This window comes from Odocoileus virginianus, chromosome 9, assembly GCF_023699985.2.
Source record: "Odocoileus virginianus isolate 20LAN1187 ecotype Illinois chromosome 9, Ovbor_1.2, whole genome shotgun sequence".
NCBI lineage: Eukaryota > Metazoa > Chordata > Mammalia > Artiodactyla > Cervidae > Odocoileus > Odocoileus virginianus.
The window spans coordinates 30,203,363-30,229,044 of NC_069682.1; the positions used below are offsets into that span (position 1 = coordinate 30,203,363).

At 41.6% G+C, this 25,682-nt stretch overlaps 2 protein-coding genes across 11 annotated transcripts in view; one reads left to right on the top strand and one right to left on the bottom strand.

The window, feature by feature from the left end:
• Positions 1-19,762, top strand: part of CACNB2 (calcium voltage-gated channel auxiliary subunit beta 2) — a 409,499-nt gene extending 389,737 nt beyond the window's left edge. For all 8 annotated transcript variants that reach the window (XM_070472126.1, XM_070472127.1, XM_070472125.1 and 5 more), the window contains 4 exons: positions 11,671-11,822; positions 13,580-13,675; positions 14,656-14,841; positions 15,786-19,762. In XM_070472126.1, coding sequence (XP_070328227.1) covers positions 11,671-11,822; positions 13,580-13,675; positions 14,656-14,841; positions 15,786-16,265 — 914 coding nt within the window. In that variant the 3' untranslated portion in view covers positions 16,266-19,762. The remainder of the gene's footprint in view (positions 1-11,670; positions 11,823-13,579; positions 13,676-14,655; positions 14,842-15,785) is intronic.
• A 1,807-nt stretch (positions 19,763-21,569) lies between these two features.
• The window catches only part of NSUN6 (NOP2/Sun RNA methyltransferase 6), a 70,179-nt gene continuing 66,066 nt past the window's right edge, over positions 21,570-25,682 (bottom strand). For 2 of the 3 annotated variants that reach the window (XM_020876286.2, XM_070472128.1), the window contains 2 exons: positions 23,968-24,093; positions 21,570-22,180 (listed from right to left, as the gene is read on the bottom strand). In XM_020876286.2, the coding sequence (XP_020731945.2) occupies positions 21,953-22,180; positions 23,968-24,093 (354 nt within the window). In that variant the 3' untranslated portion in view covers positions 21,570-21,952. The remainder of the gene's footprint in view (positions 22,181-23,967; positions 24,094-25,682) is intronic. The other variant, XM_020876288.2, reaches the window with a different exon arrangement.

Genomic DNA, 25,682 nt, shown 5'->3' on the forward strand with positions numbered 1-25,682 from the left:
CTTTAGAAGTATCCTTTCAGCAGAGTTGGGGTGTGGCAAAGACTTGGACAGGAGGTCACCTAGGAGACTTGTCATCACTCAGGTTAGAGAATAAGAGAGGCTGTAAATTAGTGACAGAGGGAAGGAGAAGACTGGTGGGAATCCAGAGGTGAGAGAGTCAGGATATCTTTACTGGATGGAGAACATGAAGGAGAAAACTCCAGGAGGATTTCTGCATATTTGCTTTGAGGAAGATGGTGTTATTCTGGGGATAAGGGGCTCAGGATGAGGAAGTCATGGAGGGCAGGGGTCTGGGGAGGGGGATGAGAAAGATGACAGCTCCATTTGTACACACGTTGGACTTGCAGTACTGTGGAACATCCAGATGTCCAGCAGGAAACTGTACACTCGAAGCTAGAACTTCCCAGAGAGGACAGGGCTTAGACACAGTGGATTCTCGGTATTCACGGGTGTCATAGGTATAGGAATACCCAGTCACCCATAGAATGAAGTCACAGCAAATACTGAATTCGTGAATCCTGAACCACTGCTTTCAGAGGAAATGCAGGGTTAGGTTCCTGCAAGCCTCTGGTCCCCACATTTTCATCCACTGACCTGCACATCACCTGGTTGCATCATTTTTCTATCTAAAGACTTCTTACTTGGATAACCCTGGGTTCGATCCCTGGGTTGGGAAGATCCTCTGGAGAAGGGAACAGCAACCCACTCCAGTATTCTTGCCTGGAGAATTCCATGGACAGAGGAGCCTGGTGGGCTACAGTCCGTGGGGTTGCAAAGAGTCAGACACAACTGAGCAACTAACACGCACACACATTATTTGATAGATACTGTTGATCCCCTAACATGTAACTCACAACTGCCAGCTCTATAAATCATGCCTGGACAAAGCTTATCAAAGATTTTTCTCCATAAGAAATACTTTAGCCTTCTTGCCTTTAGAAACACTAGACAGTACTTCAACCCTACACGTGGAGGCTGTTTTAAAAGGCACAAAAACGAGAAGAATGTGATAGATCACAAGAACACATATTTATAGCATGAGAGGTGAAACCAGAGGGTGCAGCTTCAACTTGTGTGAACCACAGCTGAGAATGTCTGTGTTGGGGGCTCCAGTGATCTGCTGCCATGCACATGGTGTCCTGAGTGCCTGCAAAAGTCTCTTTTTAAAAAATGTTTTTAATATTTATTTACTTATTTGGCTGCATTGGGTCTTAGTTGTGACATGGGATCTCTGGTTGCAACATGTGGGATCTAGTTCCCTGACCAGGGATTGAACCCGGGTCCCCACCTGCATGGGGAGCACAGAGGGACAGGAAACCACAGAAAAGATGGATCCCACAGGGGAGTGAAAAGGTTTCATGTCTCACATGCTACAGAAAGGTCAAAGAAGACAAGGTTGGCCAAATCCATTGACTTTGCTGACAGGGAATGTCCATCCTTAGACAGGTTTGTTTCTGCTCAAACAAAGCAGGGGCATTCAGAGGGCAGAGTCCTTAGACCACGTGGAAGATGGCCTGGGGCCACAGCCCACCCTGAGGATGGATGGGAATCCACACAGGCACACAGGTCATCTGGTTACCTAGGAAACGCAACATGCACATGTGCTGTCTGTAGTTTTGAAAGAAGGGGAGTATGTTATGTGTGTTTTGCCTTTAATTCTTTGTAAGTACAAGAATTTTTAGCTTTTCCTTGGGTAGTGCAAGGAATAGGTGATTTTACAGAGAAAAAATTAAGTGGTAGAAGAATGATCAGACGATTTCCCCCTCCCCCCGCCAATAAAACATGTTGAATAACACATCATGTGTGTGATGTGGAGCCTATAGGAAAGATATTCTTAGTTTGTACAAAACTGGTCCTTTAGTACTCCAGGTATGTAACTATATGTACATGTGTAGACACTGGTTAAGATTGTGCATAGTTCTAAATGCTACCATTTCTTCTGATTTGTAAATGTTGCCGTCTTTATTTAATTCTTCTTGCTTTTCTTAGATCTTTCCAGTTCTTCTGTTTTAACCTAGCAATTATTTAGTCTTTGTATCCATTTCCCATCTCTAAAATGGTGGTACTACCAAGATACCTACTAGGATTACTGTGAGAAGCACATGAAGTAGTTTGTGGCATGTAATAGCAGATCAGTTAATGGTGGCTGCTGTTATTAGTAGTTCTAATTTTTCAAACATTGTGACATATTTGTATATATATAATTATAGATATATAATTCTTTTACTCATTAAAATATATAAGATATTAATTTAGATCTGATAAAAGAAATATATCCTAGAACTGAAAATTTTAATAACTAGTAAGTACATAGCCAGCCAGCTTGTGCTCAGTCATGTCCAAATTTCTGCGACCCCATGGACAGTAGCCCTGGCCATACTCCTCCGTCCATAGAATTTTCCAGGCAAGAATCCTGGAGTGGGTTGCCATTTCCTACTCCAGGGATCGAACCCGTGTCTCTTGCATCTCCTGCACGGGCAACTTTACCAACTGCGCCACCTGGGAAGCCCAGTAAATAAATAGATAAATTAAAAAACAAACCAATTTCTATGTAGCACATTCTTCTCAGTCTGCACAGTGGGTTCTCTGTAATGTTGCTTTTTTTTTTTAAAGAATATTAGTGTTTCAAAGATCTAAGTCAAATTAAATCAGTGCTAATGTTGCAGTATTTGTGAACAGCTGGAGACTGTATGCTAGAGGAAAGTTTGAGGCCAGAGAGGATGCCTAAGAACTTCTTTCAAGCATTATTTATTATCCTGGAAGTGCTTTGAGCCCAAGGGCAGGTAGGGCTGAAGGTTGGGGGTGGGGGGAGTTTATTTTAAAAGCATCTTTTTCTTGTATACATTTAGTAAAAACTAAATTTGAGAAAACTGACCTCAAACTTAATAGATGAGATCAATTGCAGCAATTATTTAAGAAAGGATGAATGATCCAGTACATTGAAGATATAATGTAATAGGTAAAAATTTACTTTATACTTCGCTTTTAGAAAACTTTCATTACATAAAGTATAGTATGTTGCATTTGGAATTGCTTATACTAATATGCCACCATATGGCATGAAGGAAAAAGCCATGAAAATTTTGAAGCTTTATGTACATCATCAGATTTTTGGAGTGGTATAGGACTTCTTTGCATATATGGATGTCTTTATATGAGCTCATGAAAGTTCTCACTTTTTTTCTCAGTTGTAATATTGGTCAGACATCATAAATTAAAATATGTATATTAGCTGTGCACACAAATATGTACTTCTATACATTACATAAGTAAAAACACTATTTGAATTAAAATAGTAAAGGATCTTGTAATACAGTTATTTGCCAATTCCAAATCCAAACTTCTAAAAATAATAAACTTAGATAATTAACTATTGCTTTATAAAATAATTCACCTTAGTGTCTTTAACCTGCCCAACTTTATACTATCTGCAACTGTGGTTTGGTATTACCCCAAGTAGTTTTCTAGGAACAAGTCAATTTAGAAGAATATGCTACATCTTTGCACACACTTGTACACAACTGTGCTTCGTGGGGTCTATTTCTGTCACACAATAGCAAAAACTATGTACTGAAAGTAGGAAAATACAAACAAGTAAAAGAGTAAAGGAAGTGAAGCTAGATGTAGTTGGCATTTGGCTATAGTTATAACAGACCAGTAACGCATGGGAGGAGAGGAGTTCATTCACTATTAGCAACTAGGTGGTCAGACAAGAATGTTTACAGCTTGGTAGATGTTTTTAGCCCAGTGGAACAGTCAGCTAAGATAACTTGTTAAAAGTTGGTCTCTTCCTCCTTATCCTGACGGACCTGTTGTGTCTCTGGACTATGGTGATGGATACAGGAAACTACACATGTGATAAAACTGCATAGAACTCAGTACACACACACACACACACACACACACACACACACACACACACACACAGATGAGTACATAAACTCAGGCAATCTGAGTAAGATGGATAGGTTGTATTAATATTGATAGTCTGGTTGTGATGTTGCACTATAGTTTTGCAGGATGTTCCCACTGAGGAAAAACTAAGTAATAAAGTGCACTGGGAGCTGTCGGTTTCTTATAGCTGCTTGTGAATGTACAGTTGTCTTAGTAGGAGCGTCAAATTAAAGAGAAACTCATCACTTACGTTGGTAACACCAGGGACTATGGAACTGGGGTGACCCACCTGAGAGAACGTCTCGTTCACTGGTCCTCAGGTGTGGTCTCCACATCAACAGCATCACTGCTGGGAGCATCAGTTAGGAATGAGCCTTCTCAGGCCCCACCTGGGCCTATGAAGTCAGCAGCTCTGGAGGCAGGGCCCTGCAGTCTGTTTCAACAAGCCTGCCAGGTGACTGCTGTGCGTGCCAGGGTTTGAGAACTACCAATCTTGTCATCACTGTGCAGTGAAGGATCTAAGGACCACAAGAAGGGAAGGGATCCGTGTAGTGTAGGTAAGGCACTAAGGAATAAAGCTAAAGCTAGACCCTGGGCGTTCGGACTACCAGTCCAGGATTTCCTCCATTGAGCAGGGTGTGAAGTGATTACATTTACTTGACCATCTGCCTTCTCTTAGGAAAAAAATGTATGGGCCTATTGATCTGAATCTCACTTCCTCCCTCCTCCTGACCTAATCATTACAGGCATAGCCATGTCTATCTTAAGAAATTAACATTTTTTAATTCCACAACATTGTTCTGATGCCCCGGCTTCAGCCATATCTCCACCCAAAGGAAGCACTTCACCTATATATAGTTTGGCTGTCAAGTTCATGATTAATGTTTTTGAAGATTTATTGAATTTTTTCTACAACAGCAGCTTCTAATATATATATAGTCAACTAAAAAGGCAAATATAAAGAGAAAACACATTGTATATCGGCATATATACAGACTCTAGAAAAATGGTACTGATGAACCTATTACTGGCAGGGCAGGAATAGAGCCACAGATGTAGAGAACAGACTTGTGGACACAGTGGGTGAAGGAGAGGGCGGGACAAACTGAGACAACAGTACTGACACAGATACACTACCACGTGTATACATACATACACTACCATGTGTACAGACATACATACACTACCATGTGTACAGACATACATACACTACCACGTGTACACATATATACACTACCATGTGTACAGACATGCATGCACCACCACGTGCACAGACATGCATACACTACGTGTACAGACATACATACACCACCACGTGTACAGACATACATACACCACATGCACAGACATGCATACACTACCACGTGTACAGACATGCATACACTACCACGTGTACACATATATACACTACCACGTGTACAGACATGCATACACTACCACGTGTACACATATATATACTACCATGTGTACAGACATGCATACACTACCACGTGTACACATATATACACTACCATGTGTACAGACATGTATACAGTACCATGTGTACACATATATCCACTATCACATGTACACATATATACACTACCATGTGTACATACATACACTACCACATGTACACATATATACACTACCATGCATATACTACCATGTGTACACCTATATACACTACCATGTGTACACATGCATACACTACCATGTGTACAGACATACATGCACTACCACGTGTACACGTATATACACTACCATGTGTACACATGCATACACTACCATGTGTACAGACATACATGCACTACCCATGTGTACAGACATACATGCACTACCATGTGCACAGCAGCTAGTAGGAAGTTGCTGTGCAGCACAGGGAGCTCAGCTCGGTGCACTGTGGTGACCTAGAGGTCTGGGATGGTGGGGAAGCCCAAGAGCAAGGGGTATAAGTATACATATAACTGATGCACATTGTTGCAGAGCAAAAACCAACACAACATTGTAAACCAATTATCCTCTAATTAAAAACAATTTTTTAAAAGGCAAATATTTGTTACATTATATATATGTGTATATATATACAATGATTATATTTTTTCTTTTCAACTCATTCTTTCAAAACAATTTTTGAGTGCCAAGTATGTCCTAAGCACTGTTCTGAGGGAAGGAATGAAAGTAATTATGTATTATTGCCAGTCTTCTATCAGTTTACTGCCTGTTGGAAAAGTTTTCAGTCATATCATCAAAATGCAATGTGATACATGTTAGCAGGTTGGCACAAAGCAATACTTGACATTTATTAAGCATTTCCTATAGGCACATACTGAAATAAATATTTTGTACATTGCTATACTTAGTCCTCATTTCCATTTTCCAGAAAAGAATACTTAGGAGCTCTGAGAAATTAAGCCTTGTTACCCAAGGATCACACCGCTGGATTAAGTGAAGAAGCCATGTTGGTGCCTGGGAAGTGGGTGCCCAGAGGCAAACCTTTCTGGGTCAGGGGAAAGGAGAGGGGGCTGTGACAGAGCGCTTTAACAGATTTCCTTTCTTAGGCTAAGTAAAGAACTTGTCAAAATGAGTAATCTGTGCTTAGTAATTATGAAATGGCATTGGAACTACTATTACATTACTGACAGTCTGCCCTCTGAGTCCATTTCTGTTTCATAGATAAGTTTGTGTCAGATTATAGATTCCACATGTAAGTAGTATCATATGGTATTTGTCTCTGACTTACTTTGCTTAGTGTGATAATCTCTAGGTCCATTCATGTTGCTGCAAATGGCAACATTTTCTTTTTTATGGCTGAGTAGTATTCCATTGTGTATATGTACATCTTCTTTATCCACTCATCTGTTGATAGACATTTAGGTCATTTCCATGTCTTGGCTATCGTGAATAGTGCTGCTATGAATATAAGGGTGCATGTATCTTTTTGAATTACAGTTTTGTTTGAATATATGCCCAGGGATGGGATTGCTGGGTCATATGGCAACTCTTTTTTGAGGAACCTCTATACTGTTTTTCATAGTATCAGCAGCGAGTTTAAATTCAGTAGGTGTAAGACATTGGGATCTGGACAGATAAATAAGGCTTTTCAGTTTCAGAAATGAACATCAGCAGCATTATTTCTTTTTTGAAATAAATTCTCAGCATGATGTACTCCATCAAAGAAAAACCACTAGTATGGGCACATTTCTTTTGAAAGCATCATTTTGTACTTGGAAGTTAAAAGCATTTTCTTCAGAATTTATTGGTCATCTCTTTATAAGGTTTATTTACAAATATGTTGCATTGGGTTTCTTAAAAAAATCTTTTTAAGTTTTTAAAGAATATCTCATTTTCCACCTTAATTTAAAAAGTGTAAGGTATCTGTGTATCTAAGAATACTAGAATATATGCATATATACACACATGTCCATGATACATATATTAAGCTATATATACATACATTGATATACATTAATAGATACAATTTTTGGATATATAATAAGATAATGGATTATTTTATGTTTATCTGTTACCCAGATTTAGTAACAAGTATTACATTTATATTCTTGCCTGGGAAAGCCCATAGACAGAGGAGCCTGGCTGGCTACAGTCCATGGGGTTGCAGAGTCGGATACGACTTGGCGAATAAACAACAACAAATTACATTTATAATCATTTTTTAATAGTGCTCAAACCTCTAAAAAACAAGTTATTTTTAAGGCATGGGACTCTTGTGACTGTGTGAATACCTGTCATTAACTGGTACACAGATGATAATCTTTGTGATCAAATTTCTTTTTAATGAGACATAACTGACAGGTATACAACTTGGCTTGACACATGTATATATTGTGTAATGATCACAGAAAGATTACTTACAAGTTAACAAAGTTACAAATTTTCTTCTTGTGAGGATAACTTTTTTTTTCCATTTATTTTTATTAGTTGGAGGCTAATTACAATATTGTAGTGGTTTCTGCCATACATTGACATGAATCAGCCATGGATTTACATGTATTCCCCATCCCGATCCCCCCTCCCACCTCTCTCCCCACCCCATCCCTCTGGGTCTTCCCAGTGCACCAGCCCCAAGCATTTGTCTCATGCATCCAACCTGGGCTAGTGATCTGTTTCACCCTTGATAATATACATGTTTTGATGCTGTTCTCTCAAAACATCCCACCCTCGCCTTCTCCCACAGAGTCCAAAAGTCTGTTCTGTACATCTGTGTCTCTTTTTCTATTTTGCATATAGGGTTATCCTTACCATCTTTCTAAATTCCATATATATGCATTAGTATACTGTATTGGTCTTTATCTTTCTGGCTTACTTCACTCTGTATAATGGGCTCCAGTTTCATCCATCTCATTAGAACTGATTCAAATGAACTCTTTTTAATGGCTGAGTAATATTCCATGGTGTATATGTACCACAGCTTCCTTATCTATTCGTCTGCTGATGGGCATCTAGGTTGCTTCCATGTCCTGGCTATTATAAACAGTGCTGCGATGAACACTGGGGTGCACGTGTCTCTTTCAGATCTGGTTTCCTCGGTGTGTATGCCCAGAAGTGGGATTGCTGGGCCATATGGGAGTTCTATTTCCAGTTTTTTAAGAAATCTTCACACTGTTCTCCATAGCGGCTGTACTAGTTTGCATTCCCACCAACAGTTTAAGAGGGTTCCCTTTTCTCCACACCCTCTCCAGCATTTATTGCTTGTAGACTTTTGGATAGCAGCCATCCTGACTGGTGTGTACTGGTACCTCATTGTGGTTTTGATTTCCATTTCTCTGATAATGAGTGATGTTGAGCATCTTTTCATGTGTTTGTTAGCCATCTGTATGTCTTCTTTGGAGAAATGTCTGTTTAGTTCTTTGGTCCATTTTTTGATTGGGTCATTTATTTTTCTGGAATTGAGCTTTAGGAGTTGCTTGTATATTTTTAAGATTAATCCTTTGTCTGTTGCTTTGTTTGCTATTATTTTCTCCCATTCTGAAGGCTGTCTTTTCACCTTGCTTATAGTTTCCTTTGTTGTGCAAAAGCTTTTAAGTTTAATTAGGTCCCATCTGTTTATTTTTGCTTTTATTTCCAATATTCTGGGAGGTGGGTCATAGAGGATCTTGCTTAAGATCCACTCTCTTAGTAACTTTCAAACAGACAGTATCACTAACTCCAATTACATCCTTGGGACTTCACTGTACTTTTGATCACCCTCCACCACCCCCCGTTCTCTGTATCCATGAACTTGTTGTTGTTTTTTTTTCAGTTCCACATTTCAGTAAGATTATATATTTGTCTCTAATTTCACTTAGCATAAAGTTGGTAAGGTCCATTAGTCTTGTTGCAAATGGCAGGACTGTGTGTGACTCATCTTATTCCACTGAATAAGTACACTGTACTGCAGTACAGTCCACTGTACTGCAGACTAACTTTATATCCTGCAATTTAATTCATTTATTAGCTCTAACAGTCTTTTGGGGGAGTCTTTAGAGTTTTATATATATATATCAGCATGTCAGCTACAAATAGAGTTTTACTTCCTCTCCAATTTGTCTGCCTACTTGCTCTGCTTACATCTTTCAATACTATGTTGAAAGAAGTGGCAAGAGTGTGCATCCTTGTGTGGTTCCTAATCTCAGGGGAAATCTCTAGCATTTCCACTGAGTATGATGTCAGCTGTAAACTAATCAAATTTCTTAATGCTTACAATAAACTTAGATTGGAACTTCACTACTGGTGATTGGTGGCTTGTGAAAACACAGGGCACAGAGAAGCAAGGTTATAATTGGAATAAAAAATTTTAGCAGCAAGAGAAGACAGCAAATAACAGTATTAGTAATGTTTTAGAACATTATTACAAAAGGAATGATTTTAAGAAAATACATATGAACAGTATGCTGTAAGAAAGCCCAGGTACTTGTTACCTAGTTTCAACCATTTACTTTGAAGTTAATTCCAGATACTTATATTATCTGTAAATATTTCAGTGTGTATTTCTAAACAGTGGAGACTCCTTTTACTTAAACCATAATCATTATTGTACCTCTTGTTTAAATATTTATTTGGCTGCAGCAGGTTTGAGTTGCCACATGCCAAGATCTAGTTCCCTGACCAGGGATCAAACCTGGGCCCCTGCATTGGCAGCATGGAGTCTTAATCACTGGACCACCTGGGAAGTCCTTGTTGTACCTTAATGATGTACCTTAATGTACCTGGTATCATCAGGTGCCACTCAGCCATGTATCATTTCCCAGCTGTCATATACTATATAGATGCAAACACATACATTTTATACACACACATATATATACATAAACATTTTATTCACTTCTGCATCATAAAATAAATAAATTACTATTTGTTTGAATCAGGATCCAAATAAAGTTCACACACTGTGATTGGTTCTTAGGTCCTTGAATCTCTTAATCCTGTTTTCCATATATCTTTTATCTCCTTGTAATTTTTTTAAGAAACAAGGTCAGTTATCCTACTTATCCTACAGGGGAATTCAGAGACTGAATTTTGCTAACTAAATTACGCTGGTGTAGTTTACACAACTGTCTGTTCCCTGTATTTCTTGTAAACTGGTCTATTGAGAAGCTTAATAGGTTTTTTTTTGTCTTTTAGCAAAACTGTGTCATGAGTGGTAATGTGACCAAGTACTACTTTAAAGCTCGTATCACAAGTAGTTTGGGGCATTTTAAAGACATCCAGGTAAACAAAAGGACTCTTGGTAAGAGGCAGGTGACTAGTGGCATGCCTTTTCTGGAATAATACAAAAGTTAAAATTATCTCCAGGAATCTTCTGCATGGACGTGAATGCACAAGAGGAACTAAATGGTGTCCTGTAGGTCCAGGCATCTCATGGATTGGCCCTTCATGACTGTAGTGGGCACTGCAAGCTACATATTATCCTTTACAGATCTATGATACTTAGAAACATAGTTTCTGGCTATTTAACTTTTATCTGACTCTCAGAAATAGTTATTCACATTTACTACATTTCGGGTTCTCCATAGCAGTGATATAGTATATATCCATCATCACAGAAAGTATTCTTGGAGAGCCCTCTTTACACTCGAGAGAGAATGGAGAAATAGATGAACTGAATGAAAACACTTCGGCATTCAAGTAAATTTTTTTTTATGTTTTTCTATAAATCTAATAGATTATATATCTGAGGTGCTGCCTCCAATACATAACTGCCCTTTTAAAGCATGAATGTTATAGGACCATCTTTTTGTTGGTGGAAAATACAAGAAGTGTGTTTCTGGGTAGGTTTGTTATAGACATTCTGAAAATCTCTGTTTCCTGCTGTAGCTCCACTTGCCCATAAACATCTCTAGACTCCATCATCTCCAGAAAGCATACCAAGAGGTGGCAGGTAAACACAGATACACCCGTGCAGTGACAGGAAGGCCGGTGATGGGTTGAGTGGTCAGAAACAAAACACAAGAAAGAGCTCTCTTCATATTTCTATTTTACATTTTAATAAAATGACTCCATGGAGTGAAGTTTTATAGCCCCCCAAAACAAATAAGCACAGAGAGCCAAAAAGTTTGACTCTTATAGACATCGTGGTAAACTGGAAATAAATTTCATAACTGGGTGAGAGAGGAATTTCTAAACTCTCGAGGTGTTGTGAAGGAATGGCTCGTTGCAAAGGATGCCTGTTATCAGCTCTCTTACCTGTAGACATCAACAACAGCTCACCTGCCTGAGTAACCATCTTACTTTCTCTCAATCTGGTCTAAAAATGCTGAACTTTTAAGTAATCAAGCTCTGCTTCACCTTTTACAGCGGAAGTTCAGAGTGAAATCGAAAGGATTTTTGAACTTGCAAGAACACTGCAACTGGTGGTCCTTGATGCGGACACTATCAATCACCCAGCCCAGCTCAGTAAAACCTCTCTGGCCCCTATTATAGTGTATGTCAAGATTTCTTCTCCTAAGGTAAGCAGGGCTGTTACCATTTGTTCTGCAGTGAAACTTTACTAAAATGTGTGTTTACAGTCTGCCTTCCAGTTACAAACAGGCTGCTTCTTTATCCATCACTAAGGATTTGAAGAGAGATATGGTAGATGAGAAGTGTTAAGATTCATATAAGCAGACAGTGATAAGCTTCATGGCTGAGAACAGTGATTTTCAAAGTGTGGCCTGTGGATTCCTGGTGGGGGAGGCTTGGAGACACTTTCAGAGGGCCTAGAAGGTCATTTCCCTGATAATCCTCAGACATTCTCCTCCTCTTCCCCTGGCCTGACCTTTGTCCTGATGGTGCAAAAGAAGTGGTGGGTAATGGCTAGGCAGGAAGCAAGACGACAACAGACTAGCAGCTGCTGCATTCTTCCTCACCATGCACCACCAGGTTATAAAGTTTCACTTAATGTCCTAATGAAAATGCATCTAGTGCATTTTCTTTCTTAGTGGAGTTTGAAAACACTGGATACATTAGTTCCGGGTATGTATATTGATAGGAGATCCTTGCTCTTGTCTAAAGGCATTACTAAAATATAAATCTATGTCCCAGACTAGGTCAGAATAAGGTGCAGATTTTTTACTGACAACCTTCAAGTTAGACGATGCCTCTTTCGCCTGTGATTTTAGATGGATTCTTGTGAAATATCTGAGTATTATTAAGTTAACTGTGCTAGGAATTAAGTTTTTATGATCATTAACTCTTTCATAATTTCTGGTGTCCACACTAAGAATACCAAAAACTGGTGATATTAGTTTTAAGAATGTTATTAAGCCAAAAATATTTGTTATTTTAATATTTAGTCAATAAAATGTTATTGTGGTACTTTAAAAAAAGTTCTGATAAAGTAGCAAAATTGTTTATTAAATTTTGACTCTTCAAAAAGCTACTACAAGCCTTTTTAATATTCTACATAACAAAATGGGAAGTGCACATCAAGTTCTTCAGCTGCATACTCAAAAGTCAGTTATTTGAGGACAAGCACTGGTGTCATTATTGGAGTCATCCTAGAACACCATTTTTATTGGAAAGAACAAATGACATGCCATTCAAATTTCAGGACAAATCAATGGAATTTAATAGAGTAGGGTTTCAGATGTCACATGGCAGCTAATCTTTAAAAAGCTACCACTTGTTTACTGTAGTATCAAAGAAAAATATCCACAATTATCTGAAAAGGCTACTAAAATACTCCTCCTTTTCTGAATTACGTATGTGGAAGAGGCTGGATTTTCTTCACGTATTTCAAAGTAATGTACTGTGGCAGATTAAATGTAGAAAGAGGAAACATTGGTTATCTTCTGTGAAGTCAGGTGGTAGAGAAATTTGCAAACAATTTAGCTATTTTTATTGAAATAAGTGATATATGTTAACATGCAAGAGGTTTATTGGTCATTCTTAAATGAATTTCTCAGTTTTAATGTCTAGTATGTAAATATTCTAGTTCACATAAAAAGCCCTTGGGATTTCTCAACAGTTTTTAAAAACATAAATCATGAGCAATAAAGTCTGAGAAGTGCTAGCCTTAAAAAAAGATTCAGAATAATCCCCATGCTGGTGGTTTTTGAAGCTTGCAACCAAGATGTGTTAATTTTCCAAATCTCAAATATTCTATTTTCTTGCCTAGTAAACCGTGAGTGCTGTATGAAAAAGGTCCTAGAGAAACGAGTGAATAATGAACCTTGTTGTTTACCTGAGTACAGACACTGCTGTTTAAAAACCTCATCTTTTGCAGGTTTTACAGAGGTTAATAAAGTCTCGAGGGAAATCTCAAGCAAAACACCTCAATGTCCAGATGGTGGCGGCAGATAAGCTAGCTCAGTGTCCTCCAGTAAGTCTCTCTGTTCAGTATAATCCACTTGAAGTCATCAGCCCCGCTGTTAACAAAAACAAGACAGACTAGGTAAACACTTGTCCAGAAGAGAAGCCTCTCCATTAGCAGTGGGCTTCTTCCCAAATTGGAGAACTGTCCACCTCTTGCCTTTGAGCACCGGTCTAGGTCATGGTCGTGGCTTACGAAGGCTACAGTATGTTCTGTGGGGATGTCGCTTTGTTAATATCTAACGCTTCCATAGTATCTTAAGTGAAACACAATTGTTGTTTCAGCACTTTGGTTGGAAAAATGGATCTATTTGGGGTTGGTTTATTATTCACTTCTAATCTGGGAGCAAGTTGCTGGCTCTTTATCACTATCTATGAAATTGATCTGAAACCATGTAGACACCAATTTCCAAACCAGTCAGTAAGCAGATTCTGACCCCTGAACCCATTCCTACCTTGCATCCCTGTTGTGCATACCATGCTTCTGGGTTTTGTTTTGGCTTCTTTTTTTAATGAGAGGATAATTACAATGTTGTGTTAGTTTCCACTGCACAGCAAAGTGAACCAGCTATATGTACACATATGTTGCCTACCTCCCACCCTACCTTCTAGGTTGTTCTGGCTTCATGTCCTTCCCTTGCCGCAGCTATTTCCAAGATTCAGCTTTTCACAGTCTCTATGTCGAAAACAGACTTCTTCCTATACTATTTGGCTTATAGTCTTTTCATTTTTACATCTCTCTCCTAACGTAGGGTCAATTCCTTTTTTTCACTATTAGAAAATTTTCTATCATGCCCTTAACAACTGTTACTACACCTGTCCACTTCCTAGTCATTGATACCAGTGATACATGTGTGTCGACACTGACCGGAGAGGACAGTCTGTGGAGGAGTCCGGCAGCGGGAGCAGAGACCAAGGGGCTCCCTGCTTTCTCCTCTACGGTGGGGGGGGGAGGTGTCAGTGTGCTATCTGTAATGTCTGCCCCTGCAGGAGCTGTTTGATGTGATCCTGGATGAGAACCAGCTCGAGGATGCCTGTGAACACCTGGCCGACTACCTGGAGGCCTACTGGAAGGCCACCCACCCTCCCAGCAGCAGTCTCCCCAACCCCCTTCTCAGCCGCACTTTAGCCACCTCCACCCTGCCCGTCAGCCCCACGCTAGCCTCCAACTCACAGGTAAGCGGAGCCCTCATCGACGCCCGGGATGCCAACGCAGCATTTGTTCCCATCGGGCAGCTCTCTCCCGAGTGAGCTGTGTGCCTGTAAGAAAAGCAGTGTAAACAGCATCCTGTGAATGTAGATCCCCTCGCCCCATATTCTTTTTTAATTGGTGTAGAGTTGCTTTACAGGGTTGTATGGGTTTCTTCCTACAAGGAAGTGGAACAGCTATTATGTCTATCAGCTCTATCCCCTTCCTCTTGGACTGCCCTCCCACCATGCCCACCTCTAGGTTACCACAGACCACTAACTCTATTAGACAGGAAGAGAGGAGGAACTTTCTACAGGCTGGCAGCACAGACTGTGGACTCAAGACTGCCTGGGTTCAAATCCCTCCCGGGCCCTGTGCCTCAGGCATCTAACAGCACCAACCTCATGGGGCTGTCTTAAGGGTTCCATCTTGTGACCCTTCTCAAAGATGAGCATAGAGCCTTGTATTAATAATCTGATATGTGACTATCTTATGCTAGTGCTGGTCTCATTAAGTGCCATTTAAGCATCTGACTGTTTATCATTTTTTTTTCCTTAAAGCCAATATTTCCAGAATTTATCTTCCCACCTGTATCTCAGCAGAGGTGTGGCTCAGTGTACACCCATGTGTAGACAAATGTCAGGAATTTGTATCTGTATTTGAACCACAAGAGAATATTTAAAAGAAATCCCTCCTTCCTTCATCTAAAAGGCAAAAAAAAAAAAAAAAATTACTCTGTTCAAAGTCTCTAAAAGGCTGAAATGAAATCTAACGCAGCTTGCTTGCTTAGTTCTTTTGGTAACATCCAGTAGCATTTATATTATATTGGACTTGACGTTAATTTGTAAGCACCTAGGACAGCACAAAGGGACTAGACCTAAGAGTACCTGCCTTTGTGACAGGGGTTCTGTATTTGATCCTCTGGCTGCAGGGTTCTCAAGGGGATCAGAGGACGGATCGCGGGGCTCCGGCCCGCTCTGCTTCTCAAGCTGAAGAAGAACCCTGCCCGGAACCGGTCAAGAAAGCCCAGCATCGCTCCTCCACCCAGCACCACAACCATCGCAGCGGCAGCCGAGGCCTCTCCAGGCAAGAGACCCTGGACTCGGAGACGCAGGAGAGTCGCGACTCCGCCTACGTGGAGCCCAAGGAAGAGTCCTCGCACGAACACGCGGACCACTACGCCCCGCCCCGCGACCACAACCACCGCGAGGAGCCCCACGCGGGCGGGGAGCACAGACACAGGGAGGCTCGGCACCGCTCCAGGGACCGGGAGCAGGACCACAACGAGTGCAACAGACAGCGGAGCCGCCACAAATCCAAGGATCGCTACTGTGACAAGGATGGGGAGGGGGCGTCCCGGAGACGGAACGAGGCTGCGGACTGGAACAGGGATGTTTACATCCGCCAATGACTCTTCTGCCCTTTCTGTGTTGTGTTTTTTTTTAAGTCTTGTATACCCACCACCCGCCCAACTCGATCTTGAGGAGGGGGGTGGGGGTCTACATTGCAATCATATGTGATTTGTCTTGTATATTTTGTACTGCTGTTGCTTGGATAGCAACAGCATAAAATAGAGTATTAATTACACTTCTTTTTTTTCTTTTGTAAGTGCTCTATCAATTGGCCTGGAAAGACTGCAGGCCCCCGGTTGTCTACAGATCCTTGAACCCCATCTAGGGTAGCTGCCACTCGAACAAAATCTGTTGTTGTCTGAGTGGCGTTCGTATTTTAAGAAGCATAGCTGATGTTTTCGAAAATGTGGTTGATGTATCCAGTAGGCCAGAACTGGCCCAGATAAAAAGTGGAGTTTCCTGATTCTTGCCGATTTTTTAATATGTAGGCACCTGATTTGCATATTCATCCATGGACCACTGTTTCTTGCTTGTACCTCCGGCTGACTAAATTTGGGGACAGATTCAGTCTTGCCTTACACAAAGGGGATCATAAAGTCAGAATCTATTTTCTATGTATTAGTATTGTGTACTGTATAGACAGTTTGTAAATGTTATTTCTGCAAACACCTTCTTACAATAATTATATATATTATATATAATATATATATATATATATCAGTTTGATCACACTATTTTAGAGTCTTAATGCCAAGTCAGCAGACCTGCTTTATGAATTACAGGGACTAGAAAAGCCCACCTTCAGGAAATTTGTAATAGCATCGACTCGACGCCCATCCCCATTCACTAGAGAGTCTGTACATACTGTAAATACGTGTGGCTGCTTGACTTGAAAAGGTTTGATTTCTGAATGTTTCACCATCCTTGTAAGTTTATCATTTCTGACCATAAACTATGGGAAATATATAACCAAACTCCAAGAGTTGTTCTACTCCGTGCAGTTCACACTGATTGTGACGACCACGTCCTGCGTAGCTAGTGTCTGAGGTCACAGCACTGGAGTTTAGGAGCTGGAACCCGTGTGCGTGTGGGTCTGGGAGTGAGCATGTGCGAGCAAGTGGAGGGTGTGAGTGTGGAAGACGCAAGAAGCGTCCAGCCTGGGCCACCAGCACGCACCCACCTGGCTCCGCCGTTCACTATGCTGCTGCGGGAGCCGCCGGGGCGTAGGGGGGAGCTCGCTGCCAAAGGGGACTCGTTCAGAGAGCTCCCACCTGCTGGCTCCTTGGCTGTGCCCCTGGAAAGGAAAAATACGGGCCGCTTTTAACTGTGAGTGTTCCACTGGAAATGTCTGATCTTTCATGTGTCCGAGTGTCTGTCGTAGGGAGAAACGTTTACACAGCTTGTAGAATAATTTCAGGGGAAAATCAGAGACCGTGACTCCTCCCGCCCCGCTGGCTGTTCCCCTCTTCTCTCCTCCATCCATCACCTCCCGTTCCATCCCCATCTCCCCCACCCACTCCGACACTTTCACTGTCCTTCAAAACCTAGAAGTGCTTCTTATAACCAAAGTTTCTGCTCTTAGAAGAAATCAGGGCAAAATGAGGTGACTTGAACAAAGATGTTGAGGTTTTCCTGCGTGGGACACCTGCCCTGAAGGGGAAGCCAGAGATGCTGAGCCTGGTGTCAGGGACACGCTGGCAGCAGCCCACGAGGTGGCTGTCATGCTGAGGCCAAAACCTGCTCTGTCTCTATGTCTGTCTGTCCAGTAATGCCTGGATGGGTAAGACAGTATTAGGTGTGCACAGACCTGGCACTTGAAGTCTGTTCCTGGAAAACTCCTCTCTATGATTGCCTACCTTCAGACCTGGACATTAAAAATTCTTATTTTGTTAAATAAGTTAGGCTATTTTTTATTTCGCTTCTTTGGTTATCCCAGGTTCTTGCCAAATATCCTTAGACCTTTACAAGTAAAACTGTTTCATGTTTCATTCCTTATTTTCCTCCCCCAAAGAAAACTCAAGAGTTAAAACACTATATGTATAATTCATTTTTATATCAGATAATAGAGAAACCATTTCCCTCAATCTGTTAATTAGCTCTGTACTGTTGACATACCTTTATTTATTGAATATAAAGACACTAGTCATAATATATAAATTTTCAGTATAAATTAGTCACATCATTGGGAAACCATGTTCCAATTAAAGTTACTTTTATAAAATACTTCCAGTCAACTTTTCATCACGGTAAGATGTCCTAATCACTGGCCCCAACCTTTCCTATACAAAATTACATCCCAGTTCATGACTTTGGAATATTTGAATTCTTGAGGTATAACTGGTATGTATCTTTTTTGCTGCTACCATTAATCCCTTTCAAAGAACTACATTAACGGATTCCATTTTTAAAAATTTTGTACCTGGACCCTTCATTTCTCACTTTACTGTGAAACACATTAGTCCAAATCAGAGTGTTCCTCAGAAACCTCTATTGCAGGATTTGACATAAGCGCATCTATCTGTGAAGACTGTAGTGGGTGTATGTGTAAACGGTGTGTGCAAAATATGTAAATGAAGAAACAATCCCAAGGACAATGGGATATTTACTGACTCCTAGAATGTAAAATTCTAAGTCTTTTCACACAGCAAAGGTTTCATCTTAACCAACTGGGTTGTAGAATCATGATTTTTGTAGTTAACCTAGAAAATGCTGGAAATGTTCTGAATAGTTCTATGGTTTTTTTTCCTTGTCAAACCCATTTCGATTTTTTCTCTGCTCTCTCTCTACTGCTCATTTAAGTTACTGTTACAAAAAGGTGCTGCTAAATGTAGGCCGTCTTAGTTATCCTGTACTTTGGGACAATGCCACATTTGAACATGGTCTGCTCTGCATTCATGTTAAACCTTCACTGTCAGCTACACCAAACTGTTCAACAAGCCTGGTTTAAAGTCATTCGTATCAAACAAATAAAGAGCTGGCTTCTGCACTGTTTACTATTAGTAGTATTAATTACCATTTCAGGAGTGAGTCTTACAGTTGAAAGTATGTTAAACACTTACCTGCACTTCCCTCACGTGGCTTATCTTCCGGGGGCAGGGAGGTCACGGGCTGCGGCCCCTCCCCACGCTGACTGACAAGTGCCAGCTTCCAGCAGGTCAAAGGTCTCCGGGCGTCTGAGCACAGCAACATCAGCTTCCTCTCACCTTCATCCTTCCATGTTCAGCAGTTCTTGCCTCCGATGTTGAATTTTATTTTTTCCCTTTTAAACTGATCCATCATCAGATCTTCATTTTAATTCCTCACCCTTGGCTCAATGACATGATGCTGCTGGTCCAATCTCGTTAACAGGTCAAGAGTCACTCTGGTGGAGACAACAGGTAATTAGACGTCTCTGGGTCAGTGGTTGAATTGTGGCTAAGTTACGTTTTTAAGTATTTGTACTTTACTACTTAAAATGTGATACACGGTTTTGAAGTAAAATGTACTCACTGTGGAATTAAAATGCTTCTGTTTCAGAAATAACTATGAAACATTAAATATGTTAAAAAAAAATGTATTCGTTCTCCTCCGTATTTCCCTTTCTTCTATTGTATTTTTTCTTAAATGTCTGCGTTTCTTAAGATTGAATGTGTTTTGTGTTCCAATTTGGTTTTTTTTTTATTGAAGAAACCACTGGAAAATGTCTGTTAAAGGAACAAATGGTAACCCTATTTCTTATCTGTCATTACTGTTTTCAATATGCAAATATTTTTCTTCTGTTTTGCCTGTACTGCTTATATTGTGGTGTTTGCTGGTATTAATCAAAACTTAACCATGTTTGCTATGAGGCTCTTTCCCAACCATTTCCATCCCAGCCTAGCACCTAAGGTTCTGCAGAGAGCATGAGAAGGGATGGACTTTGTGTGTTTTAAAATCATATTGAAAGTTCCAGGGTTATGCCAAGCCCTGGAAACAGAAGCACACAGGTCAACAGTGTTTCTCTTTAGACAGATGACACCTGCTGGGTATGAGGCAGAATGAGGGATGGAAAGAAGTCAGTTACATAGTGAGTCTTAGGGCACTTGGTGTGATTTTTTTCCCTCCTTCAGTAAGGGTGTAACGGTGATCTGCTGTACAGAAAGGACAAAGTTCCTGCCTGCCTGGGGGTAGGGATCAAGGCATGCCTAGTTCCCTAGGGTGATGTGTCAAGTGCTGTGACAGGAGGAGTCAAGAGGTCCAAGGGGTGCAGAGACAGCCCAGCCGCAGAGAAGAGTGTGAAGAAAGGCTTGCTCCGAGCAGAGGCCTCTGAAGATCTCACCTGACCCGAGACCTTGCATTCTTCACGACACAAGAAGAGTTTTGAGAAATTCCTAATGCATACCCTTTGTTGTTGTTGTTTAGTTGCTAAGTCATGTCCAACTCTTTTGCAACCCCATGGACTGTAGCCTGCCAGGCTCCTCTATCCATGGAATCTCCCAGGCAAGAATACTGAAGTGGGTTGCCGATTTTCTTCTCAAGGAGGTCTTCCCAACCCAAGGATCAAACCTGCATCTCCTGCATTGGCAGGCAGATTCTTTACCACTGAGCCTACCAGTGAAGCCCAGTGGAGACCTGTGAAGGGGCGGGGAGGGGAAAGAAACTATTAGGCAATTGTTTCCAACCATCTACTTTACATGCCCAAAGGCTCAGGAGTTTTGAGGTGATTTGAATTAACAAAACATATATTTAACAAGACATGAGACACCTTTTAACCTATGGTGGGTATTTTAATAGATCTTATCTAAAAAGCATGCAGGATGAAGCAAGCCCACAGTTACAATCATCTTACAAAGGCAGTCCATGTATACTGGCCACTATGGGAGATGTCTGGTCACTTCTGTGGTTTGGGTGATTTCAGATTTGATGGTGAAGTGGTCTTGTTTTATCTTGATCTATCCTAGTCACAGCTGCATGGTCTGGGATTGGTGTTCTATGGACTTGGCAGGAAAAATACCAAGGCCTGGCCACTTCCCAGCTCTCACAAGATGGTTTTCTCTTTCTCACCAATCATACCTCTAATAATTTGTATAGTCCATTAGATGATAAAAGGTACCCCAATTCTATAATAGTCTCATTTTTAATCTACAGAGTTAAAATTCATTTTAGTTTTTAGTTTAAAATATGAAGGAAAAACAAAACACAGTGAAGGGTGACTGTTATTTGGGAGTGATCCAGAACTCACAGCAAAGAGGGGCTGACGTACCAAATAGTAAACAGAAAAAGTCAAGTAAAATCCTCAGCTCAGTTCCTGGCACATGATAAATAAGTTACAGACCACACACCCTGAATTCTGAAGGAATTCATACTTAGGAACTCAGTAACAGAAAACATGTTTTATAACCAAATTAAATACTCCTAATTTTATTCCTTTTGTAAAATCCACTCATTTTAACATTAAAAATGACTTGCATTCTTTACAAATTAAAACAAAGACCCCAAATGAAAATACGTTCCAGACTTCGACAGGCACCTCCTTTTCTTTATACTCTGCTAAATCCATAAAGGAAAAATTTTCTTAAAAACACAAAATATAATCTCAATGCACACCCCACTCCCACCCCAACCCTCCAGTGTCTTTCTCTCTGAAGTAGAGTCTCTTGATTCCTGGTGGAAGAGCTGGCAGCCTTTTCTGTTTCTCCAGCAACCACAACATCAATCATATGGTTTGATGAGAGTTTGGTTTAAAAAAAAATAATAACCACATGGCACATGTTTGGAATTTTCATTTCTAAAGATCCTCCTCTTGTGTGCTTTTGCATTTTACAAATTTTGCTATGAAAAAACCTATACAATCCTTATTTGCCAGCCAAACCAGGTCTTCTATGCTGGCGTCTCTCAGAGAATCAATGTCACGGTCCAGTGACCGCACTGCAGAGGGATCGAATCGCTGCAGCCGTTTCAACTGTTCAGGTGACAGGCCAGCTCCCAGCATCCCTTCTCCTCCCACCTGTGGGTCCTGCGCGGGAGAAGAATAAACACAGGTGAACATCCTCGTGTTAGGAAGAGGGCCTGTGCGCTATTTATGTTAAAAGGCAAACTGAGTTGTAACTACCACCAATTCCAGAAACAGAAAAATAAGTAAATACCTTTGTGTGTATGTATGTGTGTGTGTGTGAGAGAGAGAAATGGACATGCTGCTTTCTGGATAATAAAGTAGGATAACAGTACGAGCTGTCACTTGATGACTGAATTCCTAGGATGGGCTTTATGCTCATCAGGGACCACAACATGCAGAAGGCCTGAGCACCAGTCAGCAACACATGGACTCCAAATACAGCTCTGCCACATCTTAGCTGTGTGACTTTAGGACAGTAACTTACCTGTTTCCTCATCTACCAAACAGATAAAATACTCAGTTCTGAGGCTTAAATAAATAAGGTGATATCATGCCTGACATACAGTGGGCACTCAATAAGTGAAACATCATTATCAGTAACATCACGAGATGAAAACTCAGCTTTATTTGTCAGGACCCCCCCCAAAGCTGACAGGAGGCATCTGAAAATGCCTCTCTCTGGTCCATACCAACTGGATGATAAAAATGCTCTTTTTTTGTTGTTTTTAAAATGTACTAGAGTATTTAAAGAGATGAGAAAACTAAGGCTGCACTGATTAGAAGAATAAAGAATCGTAAGGAATTGAGTGGTCTGTGCAAACCACTACTACAAAAATTGCACAAGCCTAACTTAAGGCACCATTTCACAGATAAGTGTTTATGTTACTGAAGATACATTTTCTTAGGCTTATATCAGAAAACCCACTGTCTACTAATGCATGGTGGGGTTCCATCTCTTGTAGTATACATTGAATATATATGCATAAACACACACACAAAATTCAAGTGAATTCTCAAGTCTACTTTTCATCTACACTGTAATTATCTTAATTTTTGAGTCTAGAAAGCATCTCCAGATTGCGTTCTAGTTATGTATCCAATTACTTACTAAAATTCTGTCCGGGGAAGTCTGAAGTTAAACGTCCAATGTATCTGAACTAATGTGAGCATTACTACAGATTTAAACCTAGTCTCAAACATCATGGGCTAAAAAATCTAGTCATAAATATATTTTAATAAAACCAGAACTAAAAAGCAGTGCTAAGTAAAAGAAAGTACAAGGGCATTTTTTAAATGTTCTATATCTAAGAAACCAAAGGAAGAGATAAACCTGCACTATCTTCCCTCGCTTGGCTAGTCTTTTGAATCCCAGTTATTAAAGCCTATTTGGGCTTTGATATATCATGAGAAAAAATGCTCACCATTTCCCCTACCACAAAAATACAGGACTGAGGTAGGGGAGAAGGGTTTTAGAAACAAAATTCTGAACAACATGAACAAGAGCCAAGTCAAACATGTATCAAAAATCCACCCGAGTTCTATGGTCATTTTAATACATTATTGACTGCAGGATTTTTGCAGAAACTAACACCTGTGGCTGGCAATTTGTTATGTAAGTGAATACTGATACATCTCCAGTCAAGAACATTTGGATAACAAAATATGTATTAACACATCTCTGGTCAGTAAGAGTGAAGGCCTGGAAATCCTGGCTCAGGATGTGAAAATTCCAGATGTTCCAGGAGCATCTGGAACGGCTTTCATCAGAGAAACAGCCTTGCGCTCCACAAGATTTGTTTCAGGAGTTTCACGTGACGTATCCCTTCATGTAACTCTCTGAGTTTATCACCACGCTTACACTTCCGTGACCTATCAGATCACCCGGAGAGAGCCCCCACGGTCCTTACCTGGTGCTGAAGCTGAAGGCTGGGAAACGTCTCGAGGGCCCAGGCAACCTGTTCCTCGTTTTCTGCCAGGGTGACAGTGCACGTGCTATACACCAGCACGCCCCCCGGCCTGAGCAGCTCCACTGCCTGAAGACGAGAGCGGTCGGACCACGGGCACCGTGAGAGCACGCACACACTCGAAATGTATATAAATGTACATGCAAAGTAACATCTGGAAGTGGAATAATTTGCACAGAACATCTACTGAACGTGGCAGAAGACCTCAGCCTTCTGAAGGGACAAGACAACCTCCACATAACCGGGCAAAAGAAAAAGGCAAGAGAACGGAATCAGGACAGGCCCTGCACCCTGGGGAGAGAGCTGTGAATGGAGGAGGAGAGATCCCTGCACCCTGGCAAGTCCCGTCACGGAAGAACCCATCCAGTCTGCAGAACCCAAAGAGGGGTGACCTGCTCAGAAGGCCGGCACCACCACCCTGGGCTCCTCCGGCTGAGATGTCCGTCTGCCGGCGCAGGTGGGGACTGGGTGCGGAAGCTCGGGCTCTGGGGACAGTCCCAGGGAGAGGCCTGGGGTTGGCTGCATGGGGACAGCTTGAAGAGGTGCCATTGTGGCAAGTGAGGCTGCGCGCAGCAGCAGCCAGGGCCTGACAGAGAGGCAAGGCACCGTCGTCGGGAGGGCACCCAAGGAGAGAGGCAGAGAAACCTTGGAGCTGCCTTCCCCATGCCTGTTCCCAGGCAACAGGATGGTGGTCACACGAGCTCTGGGGGTGGGCTTCACAGGCAGGCCCAGGCCACCATCACTGCTGAAAGACCTGCAGGCGGGCAATGGTCACGTCCCTGCTATCCCGGGAACGAGCACTGGCCACAACTGCACACCCGTAACGAGGGGACAGGGGCCAGCACATACTGAGCAAAGAGGCAGCAAGTATCCACCCCCTCGATTCCAGACAACACAGAGGAGTAGAAGGAGCTGACCTCTCTCCTCACAAAAACACCAAAACCACAGCAAACTGCAGAACCACTGCCATCATAAAAGGACTGGGACCTACCAGGAAAGACAGTCTACTCCAGAGACAAGGAGGCGGCCACAGCGAGACAGCAGGAGGGGCACTTCTGCAACATCAACCCCATACCCACCAGTGGGCGACCCACTAACTAGAAATTAATTATATCACAGAGGTTTTCCCACAGAGTGAAAGTTTTGAGCATCACGTCAGGCTCCCCAGCCTGAGGGTCTGACATCGAGAGGAGCCGCCCTCAGGACATCTGCTTTGAAAACCAGCGGGGCTTGAATGCAGGACCTCCATGGGACAGGGGAAAACAGAGTTCAGTCCGGGAGGGCACACTCAGATTTCAGGTGCACTGGGACCCAGCGCAAAGCAGTGACTCCACAGGAGCCTCAGCCGGACCTACCTGTGGGTTGTGGAGGGTCTCCTGGGGAGGCGGGGGTTGGCTGTGGCTCCCTGTGGGAGCAAGGTCACTGGTGGCAGAGACTCCAGGGAACACCGATTGGCGTAAGCTCTCCAGGAGGTCTTTTAGCACCAAGACCTGGCCCTGCCCACTACAGTGTTGGAACATCTCAGACCAAACAACCAGCAAGACAGGAACACACAGACTCACCACCCATCAGCAGACAGGATGCCTGAAGCTATACTGAGCTCACACATAATACTAAATGAAATAAGCCCAACAGAGAAAGACAAATATCGTATGACA